General features: G+C 51.3%; 8 protein-coding genes across 8 annotated transcripts; 3 read left to right on the top strand and 5 right to left on the bottom strand.

The window, feature by feature from the left end:
- Positions 1 to 403: 403 nt before the first annotated feature.
- AKAW2_51202S (J domain-containing protein) lies at positions 404 to 1596 on the bottom strand (the record flags this gene model as incomplete). Its single annotated transcript, XM_041691105.1, has 3 exons — positions 404 to 939; positions 991 to 1254; positions 1329 to 1596. The coding sequence occupies 3 exons, from the start codon at positions 1594 to 1596 to the stop codon at positions 404 to 406; spliced, it is 1068 nt and encodes a 355-aa protein (XP_041544623.1).
- A 673-nt stretch (positions 1597 to 2269) lies between these two features.
- AKAW2_51201A (uncharacterized protein) lies at positions 2270 to 2746 on the top strand (the record flags this gene model as incomplete). Its single annotated transcript, XM_041691104.1, has 2 exons — positions 2270 to 2339; positions 2421 to 2746. 2 exons carry the CDS (start codon positions 2270 to 2272, stop codon positions 2744 to 2746), a joined length of 396 nt encoding a protein of 131 aa, XP_041544622.1.
- Positions 2747 to 3088: 342 nt separating this feature from the next.
- AKAW2_51200S (nicotinate-nicotinamide nucleotide adenylyltransferase) lies at positions 3089 to 3946 on the bottom strand (the record flags this gene model as incomplete). The annotated part of the gene is made up of 1 exon (XM_041691103.1): positions 3089 to 3946. The coding sequence occupies one exon, from the start codon at positions 3944 to 3946 to the stop codon at positions 3089 to 3091; it is 858 nt and encodes a 285-aa protein (XP_041544621.1).
- A 2912-nt stretch (positions 3947 to 6858) lies between these two features.
- AKAW2_51199A (uncharacterized protein) lies at positions 6859 to 7971 on the top strand (the record flags this gene model as incomplete). The annotated part of the gene is made up of 2 exons (XM_041691102.1): positions 6859 to 7377; positions 7441 to 7971. 2 exons carry the CDS (start codon positions 6859 to 6861, stop codon positions 7969 to 7971), a joined length of 1050 nt encoding a protein of 349 aa, XP_041544620.1.
- A 2656-nt stretch (positions 7972 to 10627) lies between these two features.
- AKAW2_51198S (TCP11 family protein) lies at positions 10628 to 12550 on the bottom strand (the record flags this gene model as incomplete). Its single annotated transcript, XM_041691099.1, has 2 exons — positions 10628 to 11548; positions 11615 to 12550. The coding sequence occupies 2 exons, from the start codon at positions 12548 to 12550 to the stop codon at positions 10628 to 10630; spliced, it is 1857 nt and encodes a 618-aa protein (XP_041544619.1).
- Positions 12551 to 16423: 3873 nt separating this feature from the next.
- AKAW2_51197A (uncharacterized protein) lies at positions 16424 to 16735 on the top strand (the record flags this gene model as incomplete). Its single annotated transcript, XM_041691098.1, has 1 exon — positions 16424 to 16735. One exon carries the CDS (start codon positions 16424 to 16426, stop codon positions 16733 to 16735), a length of 312 nt encoding a protein of 103 aa, XP_041544618.1.
- Positions 16736 to 19120: 2385 nt separating this feature from the next.
- On the bottom strand, positions 19121 to 22265 carry SOG2 (putative cell morphogenesis protein Sog2; the record flags this gene model as incomplete). The annotated part of the gene is made up of 5 exons (XM_041691097.1): positions 19121 to 19152; positions 19227 to 21205; positions 21259 to 21608; positions 21671 to 21782; positions 21844 to 22265. The coding sequence occupies 5 exons, from the start codon at positions 22263 to 22265 to the stop codon at positions 19121 to 19123; spliced, it is 2895 nt and encodes a 964-aa protein (XP_041544617.1).
- A 1182-nt stretch (positions 22266 to 23447) lies between these two features.
- Positions 23448 to 24328, bottom strand: rsm25 (mitochondrial 37S ribosomal protein mS23; the record flags this gene model as incomplete). Its single annotated transcript, XM_041691096.1, has 2 exons — positions 23448 to 23805; positions 23898 to 24328. 2 exons carry the CDS (start codon positions 24326 to 24328, stop codon positions 23448 to 23450), a joined length of 789 nt encoding a protein of 262 aa, XP_041544616.1.
- Between the last annotated feature and the right edge of the window lie 348 nt (positions 24329 to 24676).

Here is a 24676-nt window from a genome sequence, read left to right as displayed (position 1 = left end):
CGCTCAGGGCCCTTTCTTTTGCATCGTGTGTTCTTTTCTCCACTTTTCACGGTTATTTCTCCAACACTGGGAGATAACCGACTACATACAATTTACTATCTACTTATCTTGCCGATCGCTGCTGCTCACTCTCCATCTATTATTCCCTTCTTTAACAACATATACATTTGCTTTGCTTCTCAAAGCTACGACTAGACGAAGCTACTTCCAAGCTCAGGTCATCACTCCATGAAACGCCATCAAAATCCTTGCACACGTATGGACATCTAATGCGGGAACAAAAGCGGCGGGGGGTCATCAGGAACAAAATGTAACAGGCCATTAAGGTATAAAAGAAACAATAGGAGGATGCAAAATTGGCACCCCACATGCCATAGAGATAGAGACAAGTCCGCGCTCTCTTTCAGTACCTCCCCTTCAGGGAGTCTAGCCGCCGACAACTCTTGAGCTCCATCGCTCTCGCTTCCTTGATCTTGTCTACGTCTGGGAAGAACCAGCCTTGGGCATCCTGGAGCATGCGATCACGCCTGTGTTGTTCGGCTTCGCATTCGTACCGTAGTTTCGTAACGTAGTCCACTTCCACCCGTTGGTCCAGTTGCCGGAATTTCCGCGAGCTGTAGTCTTCTACATCCCCGGGATTCACATAATAGTCCACATTCAACTTGGGTGTCGTGCGATGCATCGTGTGGGGAGGCACAGCAGCGTCAAAACGGTACGAAGGACCTGCAGGAGTTGACGGCCCGGAGAATTTGGACGAGATCCACGGAAGCACGAAGAGGAGAATGAGAGGGAGAAGCTGCTGGAAGGTAGCCCACAAAGAGGGTGTAGGTTCGGTACGAGCATTGGCCTCACGGGGTCTTCTCCGGGGGCGACCGCCTCCAAACTGATGAACCCGGATACCAGGACCGCCGCCCATGTTGAAAACAAATTGAGGTCCACCTATACCCACTGATTAGCCATGCTCCTCAAATCCATAAGAAGTAACCATACCAAAAGGACTGAAACCACCACCCATATTGCCAAACCCACCGCTAAAGAACCGCTGGAACAGCTCTTCCGGCGAGATCTCCTCCTCGAACATCGGACCCCCAGCACCCGCAGACCGGGGGAATCCACCACCACCAAAACCGCTGAAAGGCGAAGCGCCCGAGGGACCAGCACTCGGGGTGAACCTGCTGTCCGGATCGCCTCCAAACCTATCATACTTGGCTTTCTTCTCCGGGTCCGACAAGACCTGAAAGGCGCGCGAAACCACTGCAAACCAGAATAGCCATTAGCAAGGTGATTCCTCACACAAGCAACCGAGGAATATCCCAATCACTACTCACACTTGAACGCCTCATCCGCTCCCTCATACCCGTTCTTATCAGGGTGTGTCATCAGACTCAGTTTGCGATACGCCTTCTTGATCTCGCCGTCGGAGGCGCTCTTCTCCAACGACAGGATCTCGTAGTACGCCGTCGCCGAACATTTCCGTATCCTCAGGACCGCCGCCTTCTGCTCTGGTGTGTATTTCCGATCCTGGTTCCCCTGGTTGTGCTCGCGGGATTTGGCAGAGCCTCCATTGTCTACCCCGGACGCGGTGGCGGACGGCATGGCGGCAGAGCTTTTATTTCCCTATTATCGATGGAACGAATCCCCTCTGCGTGTAGCCAGCCGGCTGTAGAATATCCCACTCTTCGGATTTAGATCCCGGTTTGCGAGGGGTTGAAAGCCTAAACAGGCTCGTCGGAAGAGGGAAGGGTGGATCAGCGATGAACCAGCCGACGGACGCAAAGAGAATCGCTGATTAGAGAGGGGAGGGCCCTGGGTTTCGCGATCGAGTCGAGTGATATCAGCGACCGGGAAAAGGAGACCAAGTGTTTAAAGGATTGGTTGGTTTTGGGCTGCTGCGGGCCAACCCTCGATCTGGGGAATAATAGATAGTATGGGGTGAATTTGATAAAACGTGGTGAGTTTCTGGAGGATCAGATGTTGACGCTAAGCCGAGTGAGTGAGAGTGAGCCGTTGGTTCGAGGTTAGTCAGTCAATCAGTCACTTTGGAAAGGTACGTCGGAGCTGCCAGTCACCTTTCCCGCGTCACTAGCTACTTCGGATTGTCCTGCTTGACTACCCAGCAGACATACAAGGTTAGTTACAATTTCTGCAATTGTATATCCATTTACTCTAGTTTTTCAAACTGCTGCAATTCATTCATCTTCAAGTCGACTACCAATACCGTCATCTCCATTGACAGCAGAAATCTCGTAGAACACCACCTATCGCAACCATGTCCGGTTCAAAATCCCCGATAGAAGAGACCGAAAAGTCTCTCGTGCAGAAAGCCAGAGCATGGGGAGGTAAGCATATATCTCAATCTAAATCCAAACCAACATCTCATCTCCAACAATGTCACTAACCACTCATCCATCTACGCGCAGAGAACTCATTCCCACCCACCCTGCTCGCCACTCTCATTACCGCACAATACATGCGACCATTCCAGGCCCTTCCTATGCTTTTCCCTCCCGTCCTTATATTCACCAGCTATGCCAACATCCAAGGCTTCAAAACCGATACAGCTGGTATCAGCGCAGCGTGGTCCGGGCTGTACCTGTTGCTCGCGGGTCGTCGGAAGCAGCCGTTCATGAAGAAATGGGGCGCGAGGGGAATTGTCCGCGGTGCGACAATGGGTCTGTGCTTGGTTAATATGGTTAGCGGTGGGTTGGCGTATACCCTGGGCAAGCGGGAGGAGGAAGAGGAATAAACGGGGGATATATAAAAGTTATGGTTTGATTCGGTGAGACATCTTATGTGATAGTGCGGGATGGTGCTGTTTGTATGCGGGGTCATGTATGATATAAGTTGAACGGGGAAACAGGCGTCGCTTCGGGTATGGTGTTTTGGTTGTCTTTCGATTCCTCAATTCAATCAAGTGATGATGACGTTAGTGAGACTTAATTCATGAATGAGTGTGTTCTTCTACATGAGTGATCTATATGTATGTCTAGTAGGCCTTGGGTGAGCGGCTTCCGACCTGCTCCGCGCATCGCACAATATGCGACGCATTCCCGTCCACAATAGCTCTTGAAGTACTTTTGTACTGCAATTACTCCGTGTATGGATTTTCTGCCAAGATGACGTCCCGGACACTGGGAGGAACCAGCCACTCCAGGTCTTGAGGATTGGCCACAGCAGATTCTCGGGCTCTTGTCGAGCTTACGGAGGGCGCACCAGGCTTTTTGCCCTCGACAAGCTTGATGCGATCAGCCCATTCTCGTTTCCCGCCCACCCTCTCCATGGCACCCTGCGCCAAGTCGGTCACAAATGCTTCCTGCTCCTCTCTACTGCCCCAGTCACTATCCGGGCGCATGGTCACTCGCAGCCGATGCTGGGAGAGAAACGGTCCCAACGGCTGGAGAGTATGCTCTGGTGGGTAGTATTTCGGGTTGAAAATGCGGATCAACGTATCGTACCCCGTCAGATGTACCTGCTCCAGTGACGAGGAGTATATACCTGCGCGTTCAATCTCCGCGGCTTTGTCCACAAAGTATGGTTTCTTGGTGACTCCAATGTCGATCACGGGAAGATTTTGGGCCTTGGGAATAGTCCCGTTTGTTTGTAATGACGAGAGAAGGTCTCGAGCGAAGAGCTCCATCATGGCCAGACGGGTCTCGAACGCCGCCGGCTTGGAGGGCTTGTCGGCATTCTGTGTCGCGAGGAGCAATAAGAGACGGGAGGGCTTGTGGGGATTTTCTAGAAGAGCGGAGGTCGCAATTCGGCTGTGGGCAAGGGTTGGCGGGTTGAAGGACGAATCGAGGACGTACAGGACGTCAGTGGATGAGGTGGGATCATGGCGCTCGGAGGGGACAGAGGCCAGAACCTCCAGACTGCGGGTTGATGCAATGAAGAGTCTGAGGCCCGCAGCGTACTTCTCGCGTAGGGCATGAAAGGCGGGGCTCGTCATGCTGGGATTAGATGAGTCAATCTGGCGTGGTCAGTGTGACAACTCATAGAGTAGAGTAGAGTATGTATGTATGTATGGTAACATCAAGAACGATGATGATGATGATAATGTCAATGATGCCCAAGACTGGTCACGTCAGAGGCCGACAGAAGAGGTGGGGTTGTGGACGGGAAGCATCCATGGACGTTGTTGGACGAGGACCCTTTGGTGCGGGTGGCTGCAGGACCCGGACTTTGCTGGGTATACCGCCAAATACAGTAGACAGATACTATGTAGTATCTCGAGTAGGTAGGTATGTATGTAGTATGTACGGCTTATTGGCGACGCTTCGAGACCCTAAACCCACACGGCAGAGCAACACGAGCCGATATTAAGGCTTTATCTCATTGCCCATACTAAGTGGTGGATGGCGGTCTGTGAGCTATCCTCCATGGGATCGTAACACTTAGATTAAAGCCGCGATGATCACAATCAGGGACTCGGTGCTCCGTAGGCTGGATGTAGTATTCTAGACGGACCCGGTAAGCCGGAAGGTTCTGGAGTCTGGATGTCTGTCTAGATTAGGGTCAATAGTGGTGTGTTCCTTGTGTTCTCGCTAAATGCCGCTTATTCCGGAGTGTTGGTTAATGGTTTATTGCCGGCCGCGCTCAGTGGAGTCTCCAGTGACTTGGCCAAGTACTCATCAGGGGTAGGTAGATACTCCCTACTTATGCCCAGGATGTGATTGTGACATTCCAAGTATCAACAGAAGAAATAGAGTCTAGCTTACGAATGAGTGGGAGCTCATACGGAGTTAACTACTGAAATGGTGTGACTGGACAGGACTGGAGCTCTCCGAGCTCTGAGGGCTAGCCGATAAGAACCGAAGACGATCATCTCCTAGTCGATGGCGCACAGTGAAAGCGTGTTCACGGTTCAGGCAACCATATACTTTGGCCCTCATCAGCTTGAAACGCTGGCGGCCGTGGTTTCCCCAGCTCCCGGTCAGGGTCAAGAACCAAGAACAACCTCAGAGCTTTGCTTTCATCTGTTATCACCACCAGTGCCAATATCCCGCACCACACAATATAATTTATATCCCGGCCTTCTTTGTGCTTGGATCACTGCCAGTAATCAACCGATATGATCAATCTTTGTTCTGGAGGAAAATCGCCGGTGTCTAGACCCCCCCATGCTGGCTCCACTTAGTCTGCACCTACCACCCACGCCTCGTAGGCCCAAGACCATCGCCGCGCAGATTTTCTTGATCAACCCTGTCAAACGACGCTGGCGCGCCCACCGACGGAAATGATATCGGGATTGTCGATATACTGAGCCTCCTTGGGGACTTCTTCCTCTCTATTCTCCATCGTTCGTGTTGAGAAAAGACTCGGCTTAGACATGAGTCCCTTCGGTTACAAAGCGTCTCACGCCATCAGCACGAGAAGTCTTAGCTCGGAGTCAAAGCCACTAGGCTGTATCATTTTAGCCCCTTTGATAAGCATCATCGACTAAACCACTGTAAGAAGCTTGGGGGTGTTGGCAATGAGCTCGCTAACTGTATGATGGAATGAGGATAGAGCTTGGATCCTTCTCGACTCATCATGCCCCTTTTTCTTACTTTTGTTCTCCATGTCTCCAGAATGCTGTGTAGAGTGTATACGTTGCCCAGTTGCGTGAATGGAGGATGTCATCTCCGCACGGTCAACTAGTGAAGGTGATAGTAAACAAATCCACAGCGGATTGTTGATTAAAGCGTGTCCACCAGTAAATTACGGTAATAACAATTCCGCGCCGGCCCATTAATGAGGTTGAGTCAAGCGTGGCGGTTGAACATACGATTGTCGGCGGTTGTTCCATGGATGCTTCGTTTGAGGACCGACGGGAATTACCAGATCCGGGCAATGTTGACAACCCACACGATCGACGTTGTTGTTGTTATTGTTGTTGTTTCTTTTATTTCTGAACCAGAAACAAAAGGGCCCTGAAATGGTCCCTGAAGGGGGCGGTAACAAGCTTACCGACACATCCTTCTCAGACAACCTGTGCGATCCTGATGCACGCTGGCTGTTGGTCTGGCAGCGACAGCACAGCGAAGGACTAGTACTATCCGTATTAGGCAAAACGAGGGGGAGTAAAGAAAAAAGTCGAACAAGACGGAAGCCGTGCGGTTGGCCCGTTTGGACAGGCACAATGAGATTAAGCTGGCAGCCAAGCACCAATGAGAAGAGGCGGTGAGGGGATGAAACGGGGCTTCATCTCCAGTCCAGCTAATCCGCGTGTGGTTCCTGCGCCGGAGACCCACTCGGGACTGAGGAAATTAAAATTAAGATCAATATCAGGAGGAGGGCAGTGCGTGTTGATTGGCTGCTGGGTTATCAACAACTGGGCACAGCTGCACGCCCGACACCACCTCGTTCGGCCAAGATGAGACATTAGCGCCGTATGGGCGAATCTTCCAAGACTCGCCCACCAACGGGCATCTCGCATCTGTTCCATACGACGTTGGAGAAAATACGGTGCCTGGTAATATCGCGTATCGACGGGCTGCAGGGATCCCGAATTGAATGGATTTAATCAAATTTCGATATTACGGCGTTCTCCTTTAGGTTTCCCTTTTTCTGACTTTCTTTCTTTTCCCCCCGGGTCTTTTTTTCCTTTAAACTCCTTCACTTTCTTCCCGGGCCTCCAAAAAGTCTCTCGTCAGACTGCTACATTCTCTCTCCTGTTCAACCTCTCTCTGCGAGAACGTTGCGACCTTCCTTCTTGCGTCCAGTCACTCTTTCAACCTTGCTTTGATTTACTTGCGAATAGATTTCGCATCTCACTTTCGTTGGGAAACTACCCCCGCAGTCTCTACCAAATAACCCAAGAACGGAATATCTCTCCCATCTACTCGGACTTCTTCGAACCTCCACCATCAATCCTTCACGATGCAGCTTACTTCCAAGGTTTCCATCGCCCTGCTGGGTGCTTTCGCCGCCGTCGGTGAGGCCAACAACCACGGTTTCCATGCGCGCCAGATGAACTTCCACCCTGGTGGCTACAACAACCAGACTGTGTCGACCTCCGTCGTCCCCGTCTACCCGACTCCCGAGCACTCCAGCGCTCCCGTTGCTCCCAGCGCTCCCGCCAGCTCCGCCGCCGGAGTCGCTGCTAGCTCCCCCATCATCGGTGGTCACTACGCCAGCAGCTCCAGCTCTGCTGCTGTTGTTGGTGCTTCCTCTGTCGCTCCTGTGCCCGTTCCCCTCGGCACTGGTGTCTCCAGCAGCGCCCCCATCTCCGCCCCGGCTGCTGCTGCTACTGGTAGCAACGGTGTCTCGACTGAGTACGACACTGTGACTTCCACCAAGGATGTCACTCTCACCTACACCCTGGGTTCTGGTTCCACCCAGAGCGTCGTCACCACCACTATCCACCGCACCGTGACTGACGTCGAGACCATCTACGTGGTATGTCATGGAAGCCCGTTTTGGAAGCATGAAGAAGGATGTATACTAACGGATATATCATAGACCCCCTCTGCCAGTGCTTCCTCCACTGCCCAGGACACCACCGTCACCTCTGACACTACCGTCTACTCGACCTCCACCGACTACGAGACCTACACTCTCTACGCGGTCCCTACTTCTTCCGCTGCCGCTGGTAGCTCCGCCCCCGCGGGCTCTGCTGCCGCTGGCGAGACCTGTGCTCCGGTCACTGTCACTGTCCACGACACCGTCACTGTGGTATGTACCCACTTGAAACCAAGCTGTCGGGTTGAACCCCTTACTGATGCATTGCAGACCGCCACTCCCACTCCCATCTCCACCCCCGACAGCGTTGCCAAGATCGAGGTCAGCTCTGTGTCCACCAGCGAGGAGGTTGAGACCACCACCCAGGCCGAGGCCACCACCCACAGCAAGCCCACCGTTGTCCCCACCCCCAGCGCCCCTTACGGCCACAGCAACGGCACCTTCCCTTTCCCCAGCGGCGCTGCCCGGCCCACTGGCTTCCAGACCAGCAGCAAGGTTGCTTTCCCCTCCCACTTCCGCCGCGTCTACTAAAGCCATGATTGAATTGAATTTGACTGCTTCGGGTCACGAGCTTGACGCCACGCCTGTACTGAGATTCCCAATCGTGGCGTAAAAAAGCACACGCTGGCACTGTACCTACGAGAGGATTTACTGTTTTGCTTCTGGTACAAACTTACTCAATTTTTTTGACTTTGGATTGGCCGTCTTCGTCCATCTTCAACCTAGACTTTACTTCTCTTTCCCAATTCCCTCCTCCCCAGGGATGGGTAATTGGCTTTTCTTCTTTTCTTCTGGGATCTGTCGATTCCACCGCTTAACGAACAAAGCTCTTTTTCTTTCAATTTCTCTTTCTCCCACGAAACCTTCTCGTGAACCTCTCGGACATGAATCTCGGGATGTCAGGCGATGCGACATCAGGCGAGTTGACCCAGCAGGTGGCGAAGGCGTCTTAGCGGGTACATCGGCTCTCTGTACATTTTGATTTGTGTGTGTTTGCAGTAGATATTCTCTTTCAAGATGATGACCTTGATTACGAAGCGATTTTGTTAGTCGAGCGAATGACATTCGTCTATTGCCACCTACTTCCTTTGTAGAAGTAGATACCTCCATATCTAAACTAAACATGATGAGGATGATATTAATCATAACTAAACCCCCCATCCCTAACAATCTTCTCCCTCATCCTCTGCCACTCCAACCAAGTAACCCCCTGTACCAGACAATCCGCCAAATCATCCAACTTGCCAATATCCATACTATCCTCCCCATCCTCCCCATCTGCCTTCTTTATCCGCCGTTTCCCTTCACACTTCTCCAGAAACGCATCCGCCAACTTCCTCACCTCATCATCACCTATCATCACTCTCCTACCCCCATCCCCATCCCCATCCCCAACAGCAGAAGCAGAATCAGAATCCAGCGACGACAACCACCCCCTCACCAACCCAATTTTCATCTTCTTTACATCCCTCACATTCTTCCTCTTCTTCTTTCCCACCTCTCCATCCCCTCCCCCATCCCCAACATCCCCAGCTTCCTCCCCCTCCCCCCAAAACCGACTCACCCTCCCCGGCTCAACAGGATACACCTGCACCTTCCCACCCGAAGAAGAAAGTCCAGCAGAATTAACCGTCTCCAAAACAGCATACAACATCCCCTCCAACACACCAACGCGAATCGTCCACTCCTGGACCGCAGACCCGCCTCCCGTACGAAACCGCTGTCTTTCAATTAGGATGTGGGTTGGGTTATATGTAGACAGGAGGGTCGTGATGAGGGTGTATGCGTGGCGGGCGTAGAGACTGGGGGAGAAGTCTTCTTTTGCCTTTGCTTTTGTTTCCTCTGATTTTGATTTGGGTGAGGTGGTGGTGGTGGTGGTGGTGATGAGAGATGAAGAAGTTCCTTCCTGATCATGGCGTTGGTGTTGGTGATGTTGTTGTGCATGGCACAGATCAGGAATGGAGAGGCGCTTCCATGCGGTGAGGGTTATGGTATTGTTTCCCTCTTTGGACTTAGATTTGTCTTTGGGTGTACCTGTCTCGGATGAGACAGTTGATGATGAAGAAGAAGAAGAAGAAGAAGAAGAGAAAGAAGATAATGAAGGAGCATGCAACACAGCGAACGCCAAGTTGCGAATACCCATATCAATGCTTAGGAGTCTTATTCCATTGTCATTATCACTCCTCCTCCTCTTAGTGTGCTTCTTCGGAGCACCATCATGTTCAGCATCATACTGAGTATGAAGAGGGTTGATCAACGGAGCAAGTTCCCCCTCTAACCTCTCCACTAATACCGCCTTGGTACCTGAGCTCTGAATCCCCGTTTTCTGAGCTATTTGTTGCAGGGCTTTTGCTTTGAGGGGGCGGAGCCAGGGGTACCTCATTTTATTTCTTTCTTCAGGATCGTTCTTCTTTCTTTATATCTTCTTCGGACTTCGAGGGTTGTTTGGTTGGAGCCTGATCTGGCTTCTGATACTAAGTTAGTAGTAGGAGTCCCAATCAGTTTGGTTGGCTGCTTGTTCTGTTGGTGGTTTCGGCGTGGGGTTGGTGATGGTTGTTAATGTGACAGCATGGGATATATATATATATATATTAGAATGAAATGTATGGCCGACCCGGGAATATTATTTACTATGCGTTTGTTGTGAATTAACGGTTGTGAGGATAGATCAATGGATATCAAGGAATGGAATGGAACGGAGTGGATGTTGATGTTAAATCTATATCTATGATCTACTCCGTAGTTTAACTAGTGTTTGATGTGCCGGTGGTTTATGAATGATAGATTACATAATGTATAATATCCCACGCATAACTATGAACTATCAGCATCACTACTATCAGCATATCAGCATCGAACTCTACATTTTATCTAAGAGTAATACATCTTGAGTAACCATAAATTGTCAAGTTGCCAAGAAAGCATCCCACCATTCTTTGCATATCGCACATCTCTATCCTCCATTTTCCTTCGAATGCCCGAAACCCAACACCAGGCCCATTAAACAGTATGAAGTAGTATATATGCCCTTCCCCATGTGGACGCCAAACCAATCAAAAGAACCATGCATGAACTCGCTGAACTGCAATCAATAATCCAAGATCAAAACTCCGCATAGTAATCCCATATCAAGAGTACATCAGAAGAAGAGAACTCTCAGAAACCAAAAAGCAAATAAGGCGATGAATTACAGGGTGGACGAGCGCGCCACGTCAGTGACCGTTCTCGTGTTGTTCGCCACGTCAATCGGTGACACACTCTCGCGCATGTATAGAATCGGCGCCCAGACGTTCCAGTGTAGCACGCCCATGTGTGCAAGGCGCATGGCGATTCGCTCGATGTCATAGTGCTGCTGTGTTAGTGACGAGGGCGGATAGTTGCGCTGCGATTCGCAGATCGCCAGGGGTGACATGCTCATGTACTTCTTCGCCGTCGTGAACGTCGCTGCTAGTAGCTTCTCGCGAAGAGAGCTCTGGAAATACTGGAACAAGTTGGATGGGCTCGAGAGGTGGCATTCCAGTGCCATTTCTATTTGCACAATGACATCGTCCGAGACCGACCCGTCTTGGAAGCACGCGGCGCATGCAAATCGTGCAATCTCCAGCGCGATGCTCCGTACACTTTTCAGCCACCGAGGATCCCCTCGAGGGTAGTCTTCGTTCTCTTCCATCAGCGATCCGATACGGGTGCGGAAAGTAGCGTATGTTTGCGCGGGCGCCGAAAGATACCGTTTCTGTGCGTTGATGTACGACTCGAAGATGAACCAGCAGATATCAAGGTTGATCAGCTTTTGGAGACAAGATCGCAGCTGCCGCAGCCGGTCCGAGTCGAAAACGAACGTTTCAGGGAACTTGTCTGGTCGCCGGTACTGCAGAAGAAAGTCGGTGATGCCACCAAACAACAGAGAAATGGGCCAGAACCCGTCCATCTGGGTAGGTTTCGACATGCGGCACAACTCTCGATCGCGGAGGTCCAGATACCACTGTCGCGATGTTTCCACACAGAAATTGTCCCTCTCGATCTTGCCTCGGAAATACTCCTGTAGGAACGGAACGGTGTCTTCAATGAGCAGTACACGGAAAGCACGGATTTGGTGATTGGCAACATCCTAGAGACACATTAGCAATTCCATCCAATATGCGTGGCCGCCAAGCCCAGCATGCCCGATCCTTACCAGTTTCATCGCTTCCAAGATTGCGAACAGTGTTTTGAGCCCTTCGACGATTTGGTGCGAGTTTTGCGACTCTGACCCTGACCGTATCTGCTTGACCATCTTATCTGCCCATTCATCGCGCATTGGAGCGCAGTGTGTCTTGAGCAAGGCCGCCAGCCAGCTTGCCACACCCACCATATCAAGTACGCCCTTCTGGATTTGTTGCATCAGGAGTGTTACCTCGAGATTTTGTACCACAGCCGGATGGTCCCGCTCAGGGACGAGCGTTTTCAGGACGTCTTGCAAGGTTTCGAACATGGCGGGTAGCCGCGGTTCAAAGGTCCGCGATAGATTATCTGAGATTCCAACATTGTTTGTCCCGGCCGTCTCTTGTGCGGCACCGAATGCATATATAGCGATCTCATCAGCCATAGCCTCCCAGTAGTCGTGGGCCTCCTTTCGTTTCCGTTCGCCCTTTTCTCCCTGCAGGTCAGGTTTAAAGTGAAGATCACGGTCAAAGTTGGCGTCCATTCGGAGGTTAATGTTGCTCATGATACAGGGCAGGTCCAGTTCACTAAGCGTACTCTTGGTCACTGGCGGATACCTTTTAGCAGCTAGTAGCCGTTGATGTTGTTCCAAGCTGAGTGGCAGGGCTGGGGGAATGTGCATTGCTCGTGCAGACGGCGCCAGAACCCGTGTTGCCATCTGGATAGGCGACGGAAATGTTGGGGCTACACCATCACGGTAGGTATATTTACCCGGCTGGCGTCGCTGGTGCATATTCGCGGAGTCTGGGGGGCTCTTCGCATCGCGATGGTGGTCCAGAGAGTCATTCTTGGGCGAGTTCTTCGCATGGCCACTGCCCCCATATGCTTCCAAGGGGCATTCGGAGTTTTCTTCCTTCTTGCTCGGCGTATCTCGCCGGGCCTCCTTCGTTTTTTGGAAGTCCATCTCCATCCGATCTTGCCAACGCCCAGAAAGGGTTCGGAGCAGACGAGGTAGGAGAAACTGCACCAGTCCAGGAAGAGAGATGGTCTGGGGTAGACTCGGAAGAACGGATAGATGAAATCTGGAGACAGCGATTAGAACGTGGGGATCACGGGCATTTCCTGGGCGATAGGACGCAAGGCACCGGAAGCCCTATACTCGACGGCGGGTTCGGATTGGGATCCCTTCGCAGCGACCCTGCGAACAGTCCTTGCCTGCGGTCGACAGGAACCCAGGTGAGGGAGGGAGAAATAGTACGCACCCGAGGTTAGTCAACGACGTCGATCGCCAATGCCGATCATAAAACGGGCAATCGTGGATGCCGGGCTTGTCAAAATAGTGTTTCGATAGTAGTAAGACCCTAGGTGAACCTTTCGGGATTGGGGCCAATTTCCTTGTTTTGCGAATCGGAATTTCAGTTTCCTCCTTTCTTTTACTTTTTCTTTTCCCCTCACTGTTTTTCTCTTATCTGCGTCTCCTTGCCAAGTCAAAAAGCTGGAAGAAACCGGCCGGGCACCAGATGAAACTGGGTCGAGGACCGTCGCAGGCAGCAAAGAGATATGAAAGGAACAAGGTCCAATGGCTACGCGACAACAACAAGAAAAGAGATCACCGTAGCAAACAAAGGTAGTTGGCAGAGTGAAGTTCAATGGCGACAAGAAAAGCAGTAGACAACGTTGCTCTGACAAATCGCGTCCAACCAGGTTGACAAAGAGACCGGGATATCAGTTGTAATGATATAGCCAATGACGAGGAGGGGAGATAGGCATGCAGGTTCAGTATACTCCTATACTACTAAGTAGGGAGTACTTAGTAGTAACGGTGTTCAGAGCCTGAGGAGAAGGATGGCCCTGCACGTAATCAAATTTTAAGGAAGGAGGGTTTACAAGCCCGCAGTAGGTTGGACACACGAGCCACCAGACGGAGAGCTAAAAGGAAAGAGAAGGAGTGCGGCGCAGTAGCATCGCAGTAGATAGGGACAGAGAAGGGGAAAAAAGACAGAGAGTGTGCGCGAGAGAAAGTGAGAAAGAGAAAGGTTAGAAGACAGCCAGCATGCGACTGACTAGTCAGAGGCACCCACTGCCTTTTGCAGGAGCGCTGCGAAAAGTGAGGCTGATCTAATCTAGACGCTTGCAGCAGCTACGAACTTTCCGGGGCGCTGTTTCGCACCTGGGAACGGGCACCGAGGGAAAGGGAATTTTGGAAACGTTCAGCGAGTCGGTCCAGCGATCCCTAGTCACATAGTGGATGACGTGGGATGCTTGGAGGGGGGATTTCCCTTTTCTTAACTGGGTTCGTTCTGGCAGGCGAGTGGGTAAAAAGGATGGGATCAGATGAGGATCAGATGGGGATGGGATGGGATCACTGCTGCGCCGTGAGCCTGCTTCTGATCCTGATCCGTTCGTTCATTCCTTAACGGCCGCGCGAGGGCGCAGAACGAAACTCAAATCTCACCACCAACAATCCCTGCTGGCTTTTTGCCAATATTTTTTACTCTTTTTCCCCTCCCTTCCCCTCCGCCCCCAGCAGCATTCCTCAGCAACAACAGGAACCACCCCCCCCGGTATCGTGTACGATCTCAAAATCCGGGCGTGTGCCGGTGCCAATGCTGGTACCCGGCCATTGTGGGAGTGAATCCGGTCCTGACTGTCCCTTACCATCGGCGCCGATGTGATAGGGAGGCCGTCCCCCCAAAATCCCAATCATGCGTTCAGCGACAGGCGCCACCAATCCCTCTGGTCAGGATAGGATATATTCGGCCAGGAGGAAGGTGGGAGATCGTCGAAAAAGAAACGAAATAATTTAGGTCAGTGTGCAGAAGGGGCCGGACACAAGCACGGAGTATACATGCACCTCTGTACCCAGAGGGCATTCGGTGTATTCCCACTTGAATAATGTGCAGACAGCCAGAGGGACGATGCAGCCTGCCGTCCCCGGTGTTCAGATCAATTTGGGCCACGGATCCATCTTGATCCGGCTTCTTGTTAAGGGTGTATTGCTTTTTCTTGTCTTTTTTTAATTCTTACTTTTTTTTTGGTCTTTTCTTCTTTTTGCCTTTTTTTTCTCCTTTTTGCTTCCCATTTTACCTTTTGTCCTGAGAGTAGTAGAAACCAGGGCAAAAGCAGGGGGCATCCGGGCATTCCAGCCCTTGATGCATCCAGAAGTACTCCCGAAGCTATCCTTGCGACGGACTGTCTTCGTCATCGTCGACATACTGAAGAAGATCGGGATATAACTCTGTCAGGACATCCATGTCCGCTCCGATCAGATCATTCCAATTCCTTCCTCCGTTCTGATTACTCTTTAGTGGCCTTTCTCCCAAAGCGGGAAACAGTCCGCCAACGGCTCTATGCGACACCGACCATTGCTAGACAAGGCCAACCCCGTCATGCCATCCGGATTGACCTCGTGTTGTGAATGGTACATTCTAGTCGCCTGTACCCTGTCAGGTACAAATTAATTGTCCCTGTGGTCTGCGCGCCTCCAGCGCCCCTACTGTACAATGATGCTGCCTTTCCGAAGAAGATTCTTCCGTTGGTCTGTTTGCGATCGAAGCACTGAAAAATGCTCCATCGAAACCTTAAAGCCCGGTCGTAGGACTCATCACCTACTTCGTTCTAACTATCGTGTGTGGGATTGACAATGATAGTTTCCGACTGAATTCCGTTTTGGTCCACCGACATTCAAGAACTGCGATTGAGTCTTCCTCTCGGTGACCGCCGACGGAAAGATTGCGCTACAGACCCCTATTCCTTCCCCATTGCCGTCTTCCGTTGTAGGGGCAACAGGGGGTGGTGCTAGAAGAAAAGTGGTTAAACCAAGAGCCGTGATCATAGTTTCTTACCTCCCATTGTTTTCCACTTTTCCTTCCTTGGGGTGGGACATGGGGGATGTTAACCGATCCACCCGCCCCTAGCAGATTGATAGATAGAAAAGCCCACTCAAGAGTCTCGGTCGGAGTGGATCTCACACACGCGTGGTGGCATCGGTAGGCCAACCCGAGTCAGCGACAGCCCTGGACCACACCTCCTCCCCAGTCTTAACCTCAATATCAGAATCCGGCCGGGCTCCCCCCCCCCCCCTGCAAGTGGGCTCACGCGCGGGATGAGGAATGGACTATTGACTCCGACCGCTCCGTAAGTACTTTGTAAGTGGGAGGAAACTATCGATCGACATCGTAAGATAATTATTTAAGCTCGGAGTCTGCTGAAGGGTAGAATCTTAAAAGACGTGCCAGGGGGGTGGATACACCCAGGAAGCAGTCGACCAAAACGGAGGGGGAGCAGACAATGTGGCTGGATCATTATCCAAGACCGCGCACGAATAAAGGGGCTTGACTGTCGGCGGTCTTGCGTGCGCTTGGCGCCTCACTTTAGTAGTGCACCGATCACGATGGATTTGACCCTCCAACGCAAACTCGCCTCATTATTCCGGACCTGGTCGGAGAGGCGGCAATTGGAAAGCCAAGCCCGTTTGCAAGCAAGCCGGTATAAAGAGCGGTGATGGTTCAGACCCATTTCTTCATGCCAACCTGCAGGCGACAATCTGAGAAGTATGTCCGGCTCTGCACCCTCATTGGCTCCGTGTCTAGTAAATTTGTTTTCCTACTCTGATCTTGTTGAAGCGGGGCGGGGAGGCGATGCCGCTTCTCTCCGTCCGCCTGGGAATTATCATTGACAAGGCGGGATGGAATGAGTGGTGGTGGTGAATGGTGACAGGGGAAGGATGACGCCTATGGCTTTTACTGCTCTCTGGCTGGGTTCCTTTCTATTCCAACGACACCGACTTTTCAGTGGGGTTGTTCGGCCCGTAGTCGCGACGCTTGCTGCATCATCTTAGCTGATGATCCGAAAAAGTGATGCTTCCAATCCGACGATAGGCAGCCGCGAAACCGACGAGAGTGAGAGCGAATGCAGATGGGATGCCGCTGGATGGATGGATGCGATGCGATGGGCCCTGGGACTCGATGGTGGCATGGATGATAGGGAAGAAGATTCCTTGTTTGGAGACAATGTTCGATCCCGTGACAGCACCATCGGCCCTAGCCCTGTGCCCCGTGCCCTATGCAGCTTCGAGGGGTTTGCAGGATGCTTTGCTTCTGCTTCTACTTCTGCTTCAATAAATCATCCCAGCATGTATACAGGAAGTAACTAGTCTAGGCATTGGCGGAGTGCCTGTCAGTGCTTGTCACTTCTTTCGCGACTAGCGTACTACGGCTATCCCCACTGCGACTACCATGGTTGACAGGGAAGATTAGTATCTTCCATCCAAGGCTGGCTGGAAACAATATCCGGGCAGTATACGAGCAGAAAGACGTACAAGTTTTGGAGCGCATATGCCAATTGATTGTTAATCTTGCTCAACCCTCCCTTCCAATCACTGCAGGATCAATGACCACTTTACGTTTCGTAATACATGCCTCAGGTAGTGACATAATTCTAATCGTTTACTAATTAGCATGACCAGAATGGCCAGTTCCAACAATGCTGGACGGATATTGACTGGACACTGCATCTCTCAGTCGGGTGAACCAACCTTCTCCAAGTCTAGAGCGAAAAGGCTGTGCAACTATTGCCGAATCTCCATCTATCCTACCCACATCATCTACAACCTCCCCTTACCATTGATTGACTACTATCTACCACATCCCTACAACATATACCGTTCTAGAAGATCCAAGATGCCACAAAATGCTAACCAAAGCCTATCTAAACCCCAAGAGCGCCACCCAGCGGGATCCCATCGTCCCAGCCAAGCCAAATCAAGCCACAGACAAAGACATCATAGTACCTCTCCCTCCCTCTCTCCATCCCCCTTCATCCCTCCTCACCTCGGACACAGACCCCAACCAAACATTACCCCCCAGCCAAGCATTCAAACCTCCTTCATATCCATCTCTATCCCCCCCTCCTTCAACCAGATCTTGTACAACCTACACCCCGCATAACAGGGAACAAACAGACCTCCTACAACCCCCCTGCCTACACTTCGCTTCTTCATCAGCAGCAAACAAACAAACAAACAAGTATCGAATGCATCAACAGCCTGTACCACGGACCTCCACCAAGTCCAAGCACCCCCTGGTTTATGCAGATACTGCATTGGTAATCGAACTGTATCAGCATCAATAACGCTCTCGCTCGCTTGGATCCCCCCTCTTCCATCCCCGGATGACCGTCGCAATCTCAATTCCCTCCCCTCCCCTCCATTCCATTATATTCCAAATACACCGTCCGTGCAGATTCTGCAGTCTTGTTTATGCCCCGCATTAGTGCATCTCTATTGTGTGAATTGCTAGTTGAGGTGGAATGTATCATGAGATAAAGGGGGTGGTGGTATAGATGTCTCAGTATACTACATATACTTGACACACGGAAAAATACTTCATTGTAAAAGTACATCTGTTCCACGATAGATATGTCTATGTGTTGTATTTCCTTCTCTGTGTGTGTGAATATGTGAAGTTGCTGTCATTGTGCAGGTAGGTACATAGGCGACGGCATATGCGAGTAATATAACTAGTGTTGTTTGTGGGATATGCAGGATACCTAGATAGTAGATGGTATTAACTGGTCATGAAGTAGAAGATGAGTAGTAGTAGTATGATGTTTGCTTGCTTGCTTGTTTGCTTACCTACCCACTGTCACTCAATCTACTAAGCACGGTTACTTCATTCGTATAGTATGCACGAGAGTTCTTGTTTGGTAATTGATAGCCTAGGGGGATATAGATCCGTTACCTGCGGGCTTCTTTCGTTCTTTGCTTTGCTGGAAGCGCGCATAGCTTTACAATACTGACCTGCCCGTCAGAATGAAACATATCGTTGAGATATGTGGTTAGCCTACAGATACAGCGCGTACCATATCGCTTTGCAGGCATTCGGCTAAGGGCCGATCCACAATCAGCACGGACTACGATCTGACCAATACAGGCAAACAAATCACAAGAAATTCTTATTTCATTTCGATCTAGTCATTATCCATCAAAGAGAAGAATCTGGGGGTAAAAGAGAAAGCTAGAAATATGACACGCTATGCAAGGTTTCTGTCCCTGGGAATTAAAACCCCATACGCCTTTTTCCCCTTTCGCAAAAAAATAAGAAAAGACCAGATATGTAATAGTAGATGTCCCTTTTATCCCCGACTCCCTGATTTCCGAGTGTAAGATGAATGCGGACAGGGAGTGATGAACAAATAAACAAACGACTAATGGAACAAACAGGCAAACAAGGCTGAAATAAAACAAATATCAACAGTGTAGATCAGGACGGGGTGGGTGTGTATAGCTTGAGGGTTCTCAACTCGAGTCACGACTGCGCACGATACAATCCAGGTATACATACTGAAACAGACGTGACCAGGCTCTCTTCCTGGTCCTTGATGATCAAACTTTGTACCTGCAAAGATCATGGGTAAGATATAGAGAGCAGCTACCCCTCGCAGCAATAAGAGCAAGCACAGAAATATGCGACAGACCTCCAATCACCGTAGCACAGACTCCAATCAATGAAACACTGCCTCCCTCATAGAACCGCAAATGCTAACGTCTCACCGACGACTGAAAAATGGCGCCTGATTGGGCATCGAGAGCAACGAGTCAGCTCTCTGAAACACATCCCCTTCGAAGAATTTGTCACTGTACGCACTTGCGGGGGTAGAAGGCACGGTTGCCTGCGCTGCTGGTCCAAGGGCAGCACTTAGCGGAGTCGCCGGGAGATGGACGGACTGCGGGGATACGCCGGAGTTCAGATGAAAGCTGCTTGCATTGGATGCGGTATTTTGGTGCTGTGAATGTTGGGATTGTAGCGGAGGCCCGTATATGGTTGCTGACGCGTTGGCTGGGGCCATATCGGCAAGGTAAGACCACGGGGAGGCATCGATCAACCGACCTGCTTCTCTGCTTGCTCTCTGGACTGGACGAAGTATGACAATGATATCACCCGGAAGAAGCTGCATACTTCGAACCTCCCTCATGTCGGTAACTAGATCGACAAAGGACTGCATGAACGCCTTGCAGAGTTGCCAGAACTCGCGCTGGTTCCGCATCCCGCCGCCGGGCTCTTTTACCTTCATGTTGGAGAGACGAAGACCCAGGGCCTCGGATACTTCTAAGCATACCCGGCACCGTCGAATCAAATTGTTCCATAGCATTAATATGCCTTCCGATTCATGTTCCTGTTCCGCTACCTCATGGCATCGCACTAGCTGACGGCGCGCCAAAGGCAACGCTTGTAGGGCAGCGGTGTAGGCAGAAGTGAGTTGGTAGAAAATCTTTTCAAAAATTCGTTCCTCCTCGATCTCATCTAAGCCTGTCAAAGGATTGATTCGAGGTACAACTGCACTGGGCATTGGAGGGAAGGACTCGCCTGAACGAGGGGTCGCGAGTGACGACGGTACGGACGTGTTGATATGATTAGATCTGCTACTTGACCGGCTTCGTGCCCCATAGCTAAACGGAGTCGGAGCGAACCCAGGTGAACTGACAGCGGACTGGTAGTTTTGAGCAGCCTGGAAAGGACCGGTCGTAGTGATCTGGGGGTGCTGGATTGTGGTGTCACTTCGCAACCGACGCGTCGACAAAGAATTCTCCCTCCCTCTGGTTGGAGTGACTGTCGGTCCAAGGAAGCGGTCCGAGCTAGCTGACTCTTTGATTTCAGGTATAGATGGCTTCGTGACAGAGGGCGGCTTGCGGGTTTGAAGTGGGATACCCAGGCTCGCACAGGCATTGCGCAGTTCAACCACGCTGCCAAAGATCATGAGCATCAAGGAACGCAAGTAGCGTGGGTCACCATTGGCGACTATCTTGTCGATGCTATTGCGCAGTTGCGTTCCGACATGAGTGTACGCAATTATGCATGTTTCGCATTCCCTTTTGACAGCCTCATTCGACGAGCGCACCCCATCCACGTCGTCAGAATGGTGCTCCGCGTTCTCTATGGCTTCATTTAGCCGCTCAACGTGGGTAGAAGCGTTGTAGAACACAATCTCAAGACTGTTGCGCCGAGCATCATCGCGTTTGATCACATTGATCAGAGACGAAACATTCGACTGCACTTGGAAGAGTGCAAAAAGAATCCCCTTCGCACACTCGATGATAGGTTCCGCGGTTTCCCTTTCGCCCTTGTGTTCTGGCAGACTCGACATCCGGTTGACAAAACCATCCTTTAAGCGCCTGCGTTCCCTCGGGCTACTGGGGCTTGAGGAGTTACTGTTGCACACGGCTGCAATGGGCCGGGTGCGAAGAATAGAGCCATAACTCAAACCCCGTAAATGGCTATTCCGATACGGTCGGGTCTCGTCCAACGTCCCTAAGTCGGTATTCTTCCGAATGACTCCCATCCGCTTGTTACGCGCGGCCAGAGAGGCCTGGATGATACCTTCACTGTTGCTCCGGTTTCGTTCATTGACTCCCGCGATAGGCCTTGCGCCGGAACGTGGGAGAAATCCGCCCTGGAAGACTGACTGTCCCGAAGCAATGCGATAGTGTGATTTGAGAGGTATGGGCGGAGGTCGAGACAAGGACGGTGACTTTGGGTCGGAAGAAAGATCACCGGTGCTGGGGATCACTGGAAACCGACTGCTCACTCCGCGCTTGACGGGTTTGGGGGTGTCCAACATGCCCTCGCTGGAAACATAAGCGTTAGTCGGTTACTTTCAGATGACAGATTAAGTCCATACCTAAGCTCGTTCCTCTCCACTTCCAGAGTCGTAACAGGCTGCTTGTTTTTCAAGAATCGCTTCAGCTCGGCAGTAACTGCGACCTCCTTCTCATTATCCGTCATTGTCGAGGGGGCGAACTCTGTCTCAGACGTCTCGAGTTGCCGTCGCAGGGGGCCCCGCAAGGGGTTCCCAGCTACTTTAAGAATTTGAAGTTTGTTCATATCGGAGATTCCCAGAGGCAAATCGTCAAGGCGGTTCTGCATTACCGATAGAACCCGGAGCGAGGACAATTTCTTGATCTCCTCCGGGAGGTGGCCGATCTTATTGCGGCTGATGTCTAAAATTTCAAGAAGCGGCAATTTGTATACCTGAATTTCCAGTTAGAATCGCAGAATCACCCTGTAGGTCAGGCATGCAACATAACACTTACCCCCTTGGGAAATTCTCGAAAACTATTCGCGCGAATATTGAGATATCGGAGATGGGAACATTCCGCGAATCGGTAGGGTATATGGAAAAGGTGATTATTCGATAGCGAGAGGCTGCATGACGTTAGCTTCTCTCCAAACTTGACCGTGGGCTTTGATATCCCGTATCACACACCGTTCAACTTCATCCTTGATGATGTCCACTACCGCTTCGGGTATACGGACAATGTTGGAATGGCCCAAGTCGATGGTCAATTTTGGCTTCACCACATCGCTGACTGCCTCACTACCTGCTAGGGAGCGTTTAGTCTCTTGAATACCATTTTCCACTGCTCGGCGCGCCAGTTCAATAGTTTCGTCAGGTGACAGAAGACGGGGGCCCGTCTGATGTTTCCCCAGGCTACTGCTGCGACCATCACCAGCAGACCCGTTCACCAGTGTAACCTCGTCCTCGATTTTTGCCGCCACGTCGTTGTTAGAAGAGGAGGACGAAGAAGAGAGGGTATTCTGTTCCGAAGTTCGCCTGCTAATATCCTCCTCATCCACGTCGGTTCGGTATGAACGCGGCATCCTGATGGCGTCCTCCGGGCGGACCATTGTAGAAATCATGGTTGAAGATATGAGAAAGGAGCTGTTCTAGCGGCTGTGTCTGACACTGGTCGTCTTTCCAATGTACGCGAATATCGAACAATTGATCAGATGGTCAGAGAGTCTCCAAGACGAGCATTGAGACCGGAACGAAGCATGATCATCAGGCGCTGCAATAGCGACGTAGCCGTAAAACCCAAACAAAGGATACGTAAATTCTGTACAAAAGCGAAAGGCGTGTGGTGTTGAGACCCAGGTTCGAGTGTGGCGCGAGGCTGGCCCAGAGAGCTTCGGTTGGGCTTCAAACGTACGAAGGCCCGCTCGGGTTCTAATGAGAGTACGCAGGTAGGGAGGGATCGTTGGATGAAACTCTGAGCGATCACGGGTTGAGCTATCAATTTGACAGGTTGTATTGAAGGGCTTGATCACACTGGCAGTCGACTCTGGTGCCAAAGGATGCGGTCGGGGTTCAGAGCAAGCCGGCGTTAAGTTGATCAGTGAAACGCGAAGAGATGCAGCTGTCAGACGAGAACCACTGTCCGGCAGATTATCCGAGCATGCAGCAAAACTAAATCTCGGATTCGTGAGGATACTCTTTGTCGATGAGATGCAAGCAGATGCCAATGGATAAGATGGCCCGCAGTCTCTTGCAGGTCGAGCAAGCCGACTGACAAGAGGGTCGAGATGAATCGGAGAAACGCCTGGTCGATAACTTTCTGGGGGTTCGGGCGCGATAAGTCCGCCTCAATGATTGGCTCAGGGGACACCCGGCAGACACACTTGAAACACCACTATTGTTTGAGGTTCGCCGGCTCACGAACTGTCTTCCGACTTTCATGTTCCAGATGATTCATTGCCTCACAGCGGGGTTTCGTGGTTCCAAATCACTCTCTTGTTACAGACGTATAGTTGATACGTTGGCTCTACTGCTCGCTCTCCATGCGTGCACCTATCTATCCTCATGACCTAACCAACACAGCTGAAAAGGACTATTTATACGTGACCCAAAATCTTATTCACAGCAGGAAAGGATATAGAAAAAGCATAGAAAATAAAACAGAGCGACTCAAGAAGAAGGAAAAAACATATCGACAGTCCAGTAGTGTACATAAGCCATTAGAGAGTCTGGCAAAACCCGCCTCATCCGGGGTTGACAATACTAAAACCCTCAAAAAGTAGCAAATCCCGACTTCAGGCTGCTGCCGCAACCTTCTCCGGGACGTCATCATCCAAGCTCGTCTCTGGCTCCTCAGCAGCTTGGACTTCCGGGGCTCCGAGGAAGGCAGCCATCCTCTGGTCCGAAAGCTGGGCCTGCAACTTGGCCCATTCCTTCCAACGCTCATACTCCTTGTTCTCGAGGTCCATACCAATCTCTAGACGTGTCGGTCCGAATACAGCACCAGTAGCTTCGGCTTCCTCAGCAGCAACACGTCGTTCAATGTCTTCCTGTAGACGGAGGCGGTAGAATTCGCGGCGTGCAATATCGTAAGCGGCGCTCTTGGTCATATCGGGGACATTATTGAGGAGCCAAAGCTGTCGCTGAACAACGCTATTTCACCGGAAAAGACGAGAGTTAGCATCAAATATTTGAAACATCGGCGAGATCTTCCCGCCCACAGATTAAGGACATCCTAAACGTACCTCTCACCGTCCAGGTGCTTTCCTCGCTGCTGGAGCCGGCTCCAGTTATATCTCTCAAAGTCCTTGCCGGACTTTTCAACAAGCACTCGGGGTCGGGCAAGCTCCCAGGGATGGTCGCGGAAAAATTCCTTGCGCAGTTGATCCTCCTCGTACTTGATTTCGACAGGCTGGAACATGCGGCTTGCCTTCTTCGGCTTGATGCGTTTCTCCTGGACTTCGAAGACGGCCTGCGGCCTCGATGCGCCAGGGACGGTCTTCAGGCGCTGGCGAACCAATTGGTGTTGTTGAGGTCGGTTACGCACCAGAACCTCAGTGGGGGGGACATCGTGCATTATATCAAGCCATATGGGCTTTTGGGGAAGTTTGCCGGCGGCTTTCTGTGCCACAGCGGTTTGGCGAACCCGGAGGGCCGTGAGGTTATATTTGCCCATCGTGATGTCGGACGCGGCAGCCAGAAGGCCGTGCAGAATCAGCGGGGAGGAAGGGACAAATCCGGAGAGCAACAAACCCGACGGAGGGATGAAGCAAATGACCGGCGGGACGATCAATGGACCAAGCTTAAAGATATGGACGACGACTGGCCTGGACCCAGGTGTTCGGGAGACAAGATCATGGGCAGGGAAGGTCCGGGAGTTTGGTGTTCCAGATACCTGCGCAGGTGCAAAAAAGAGGATTGGCAATGCGCGCCTCCGATTGGCCCGTCGCCGGCTCCGCCCGGTGCAAAGCCAGAGCGAACGCCAAAGCCCATAATAATAATTTGACCCAGAGCTCAACCTCGC

Source organism: Aspergillus luchuensis, chromosome 5, assembly GCF_016861625.1.
Source record: "Aspergillus luchuensis IFO 4308 DNA, chromosome 5, nearly complete sequence".
Lineage (NCBI taxonomy): Eukaryota > Fungi > Ascomycota > Eurotiomycetes > Eurotiales > Aspergillaceae > Aspergillus > Aspergillus luchuensis.
Note: the sequence above shows the minus strand (reverse complement) of the source record. Positions and strands in the feature narration are given on the sequence as shown.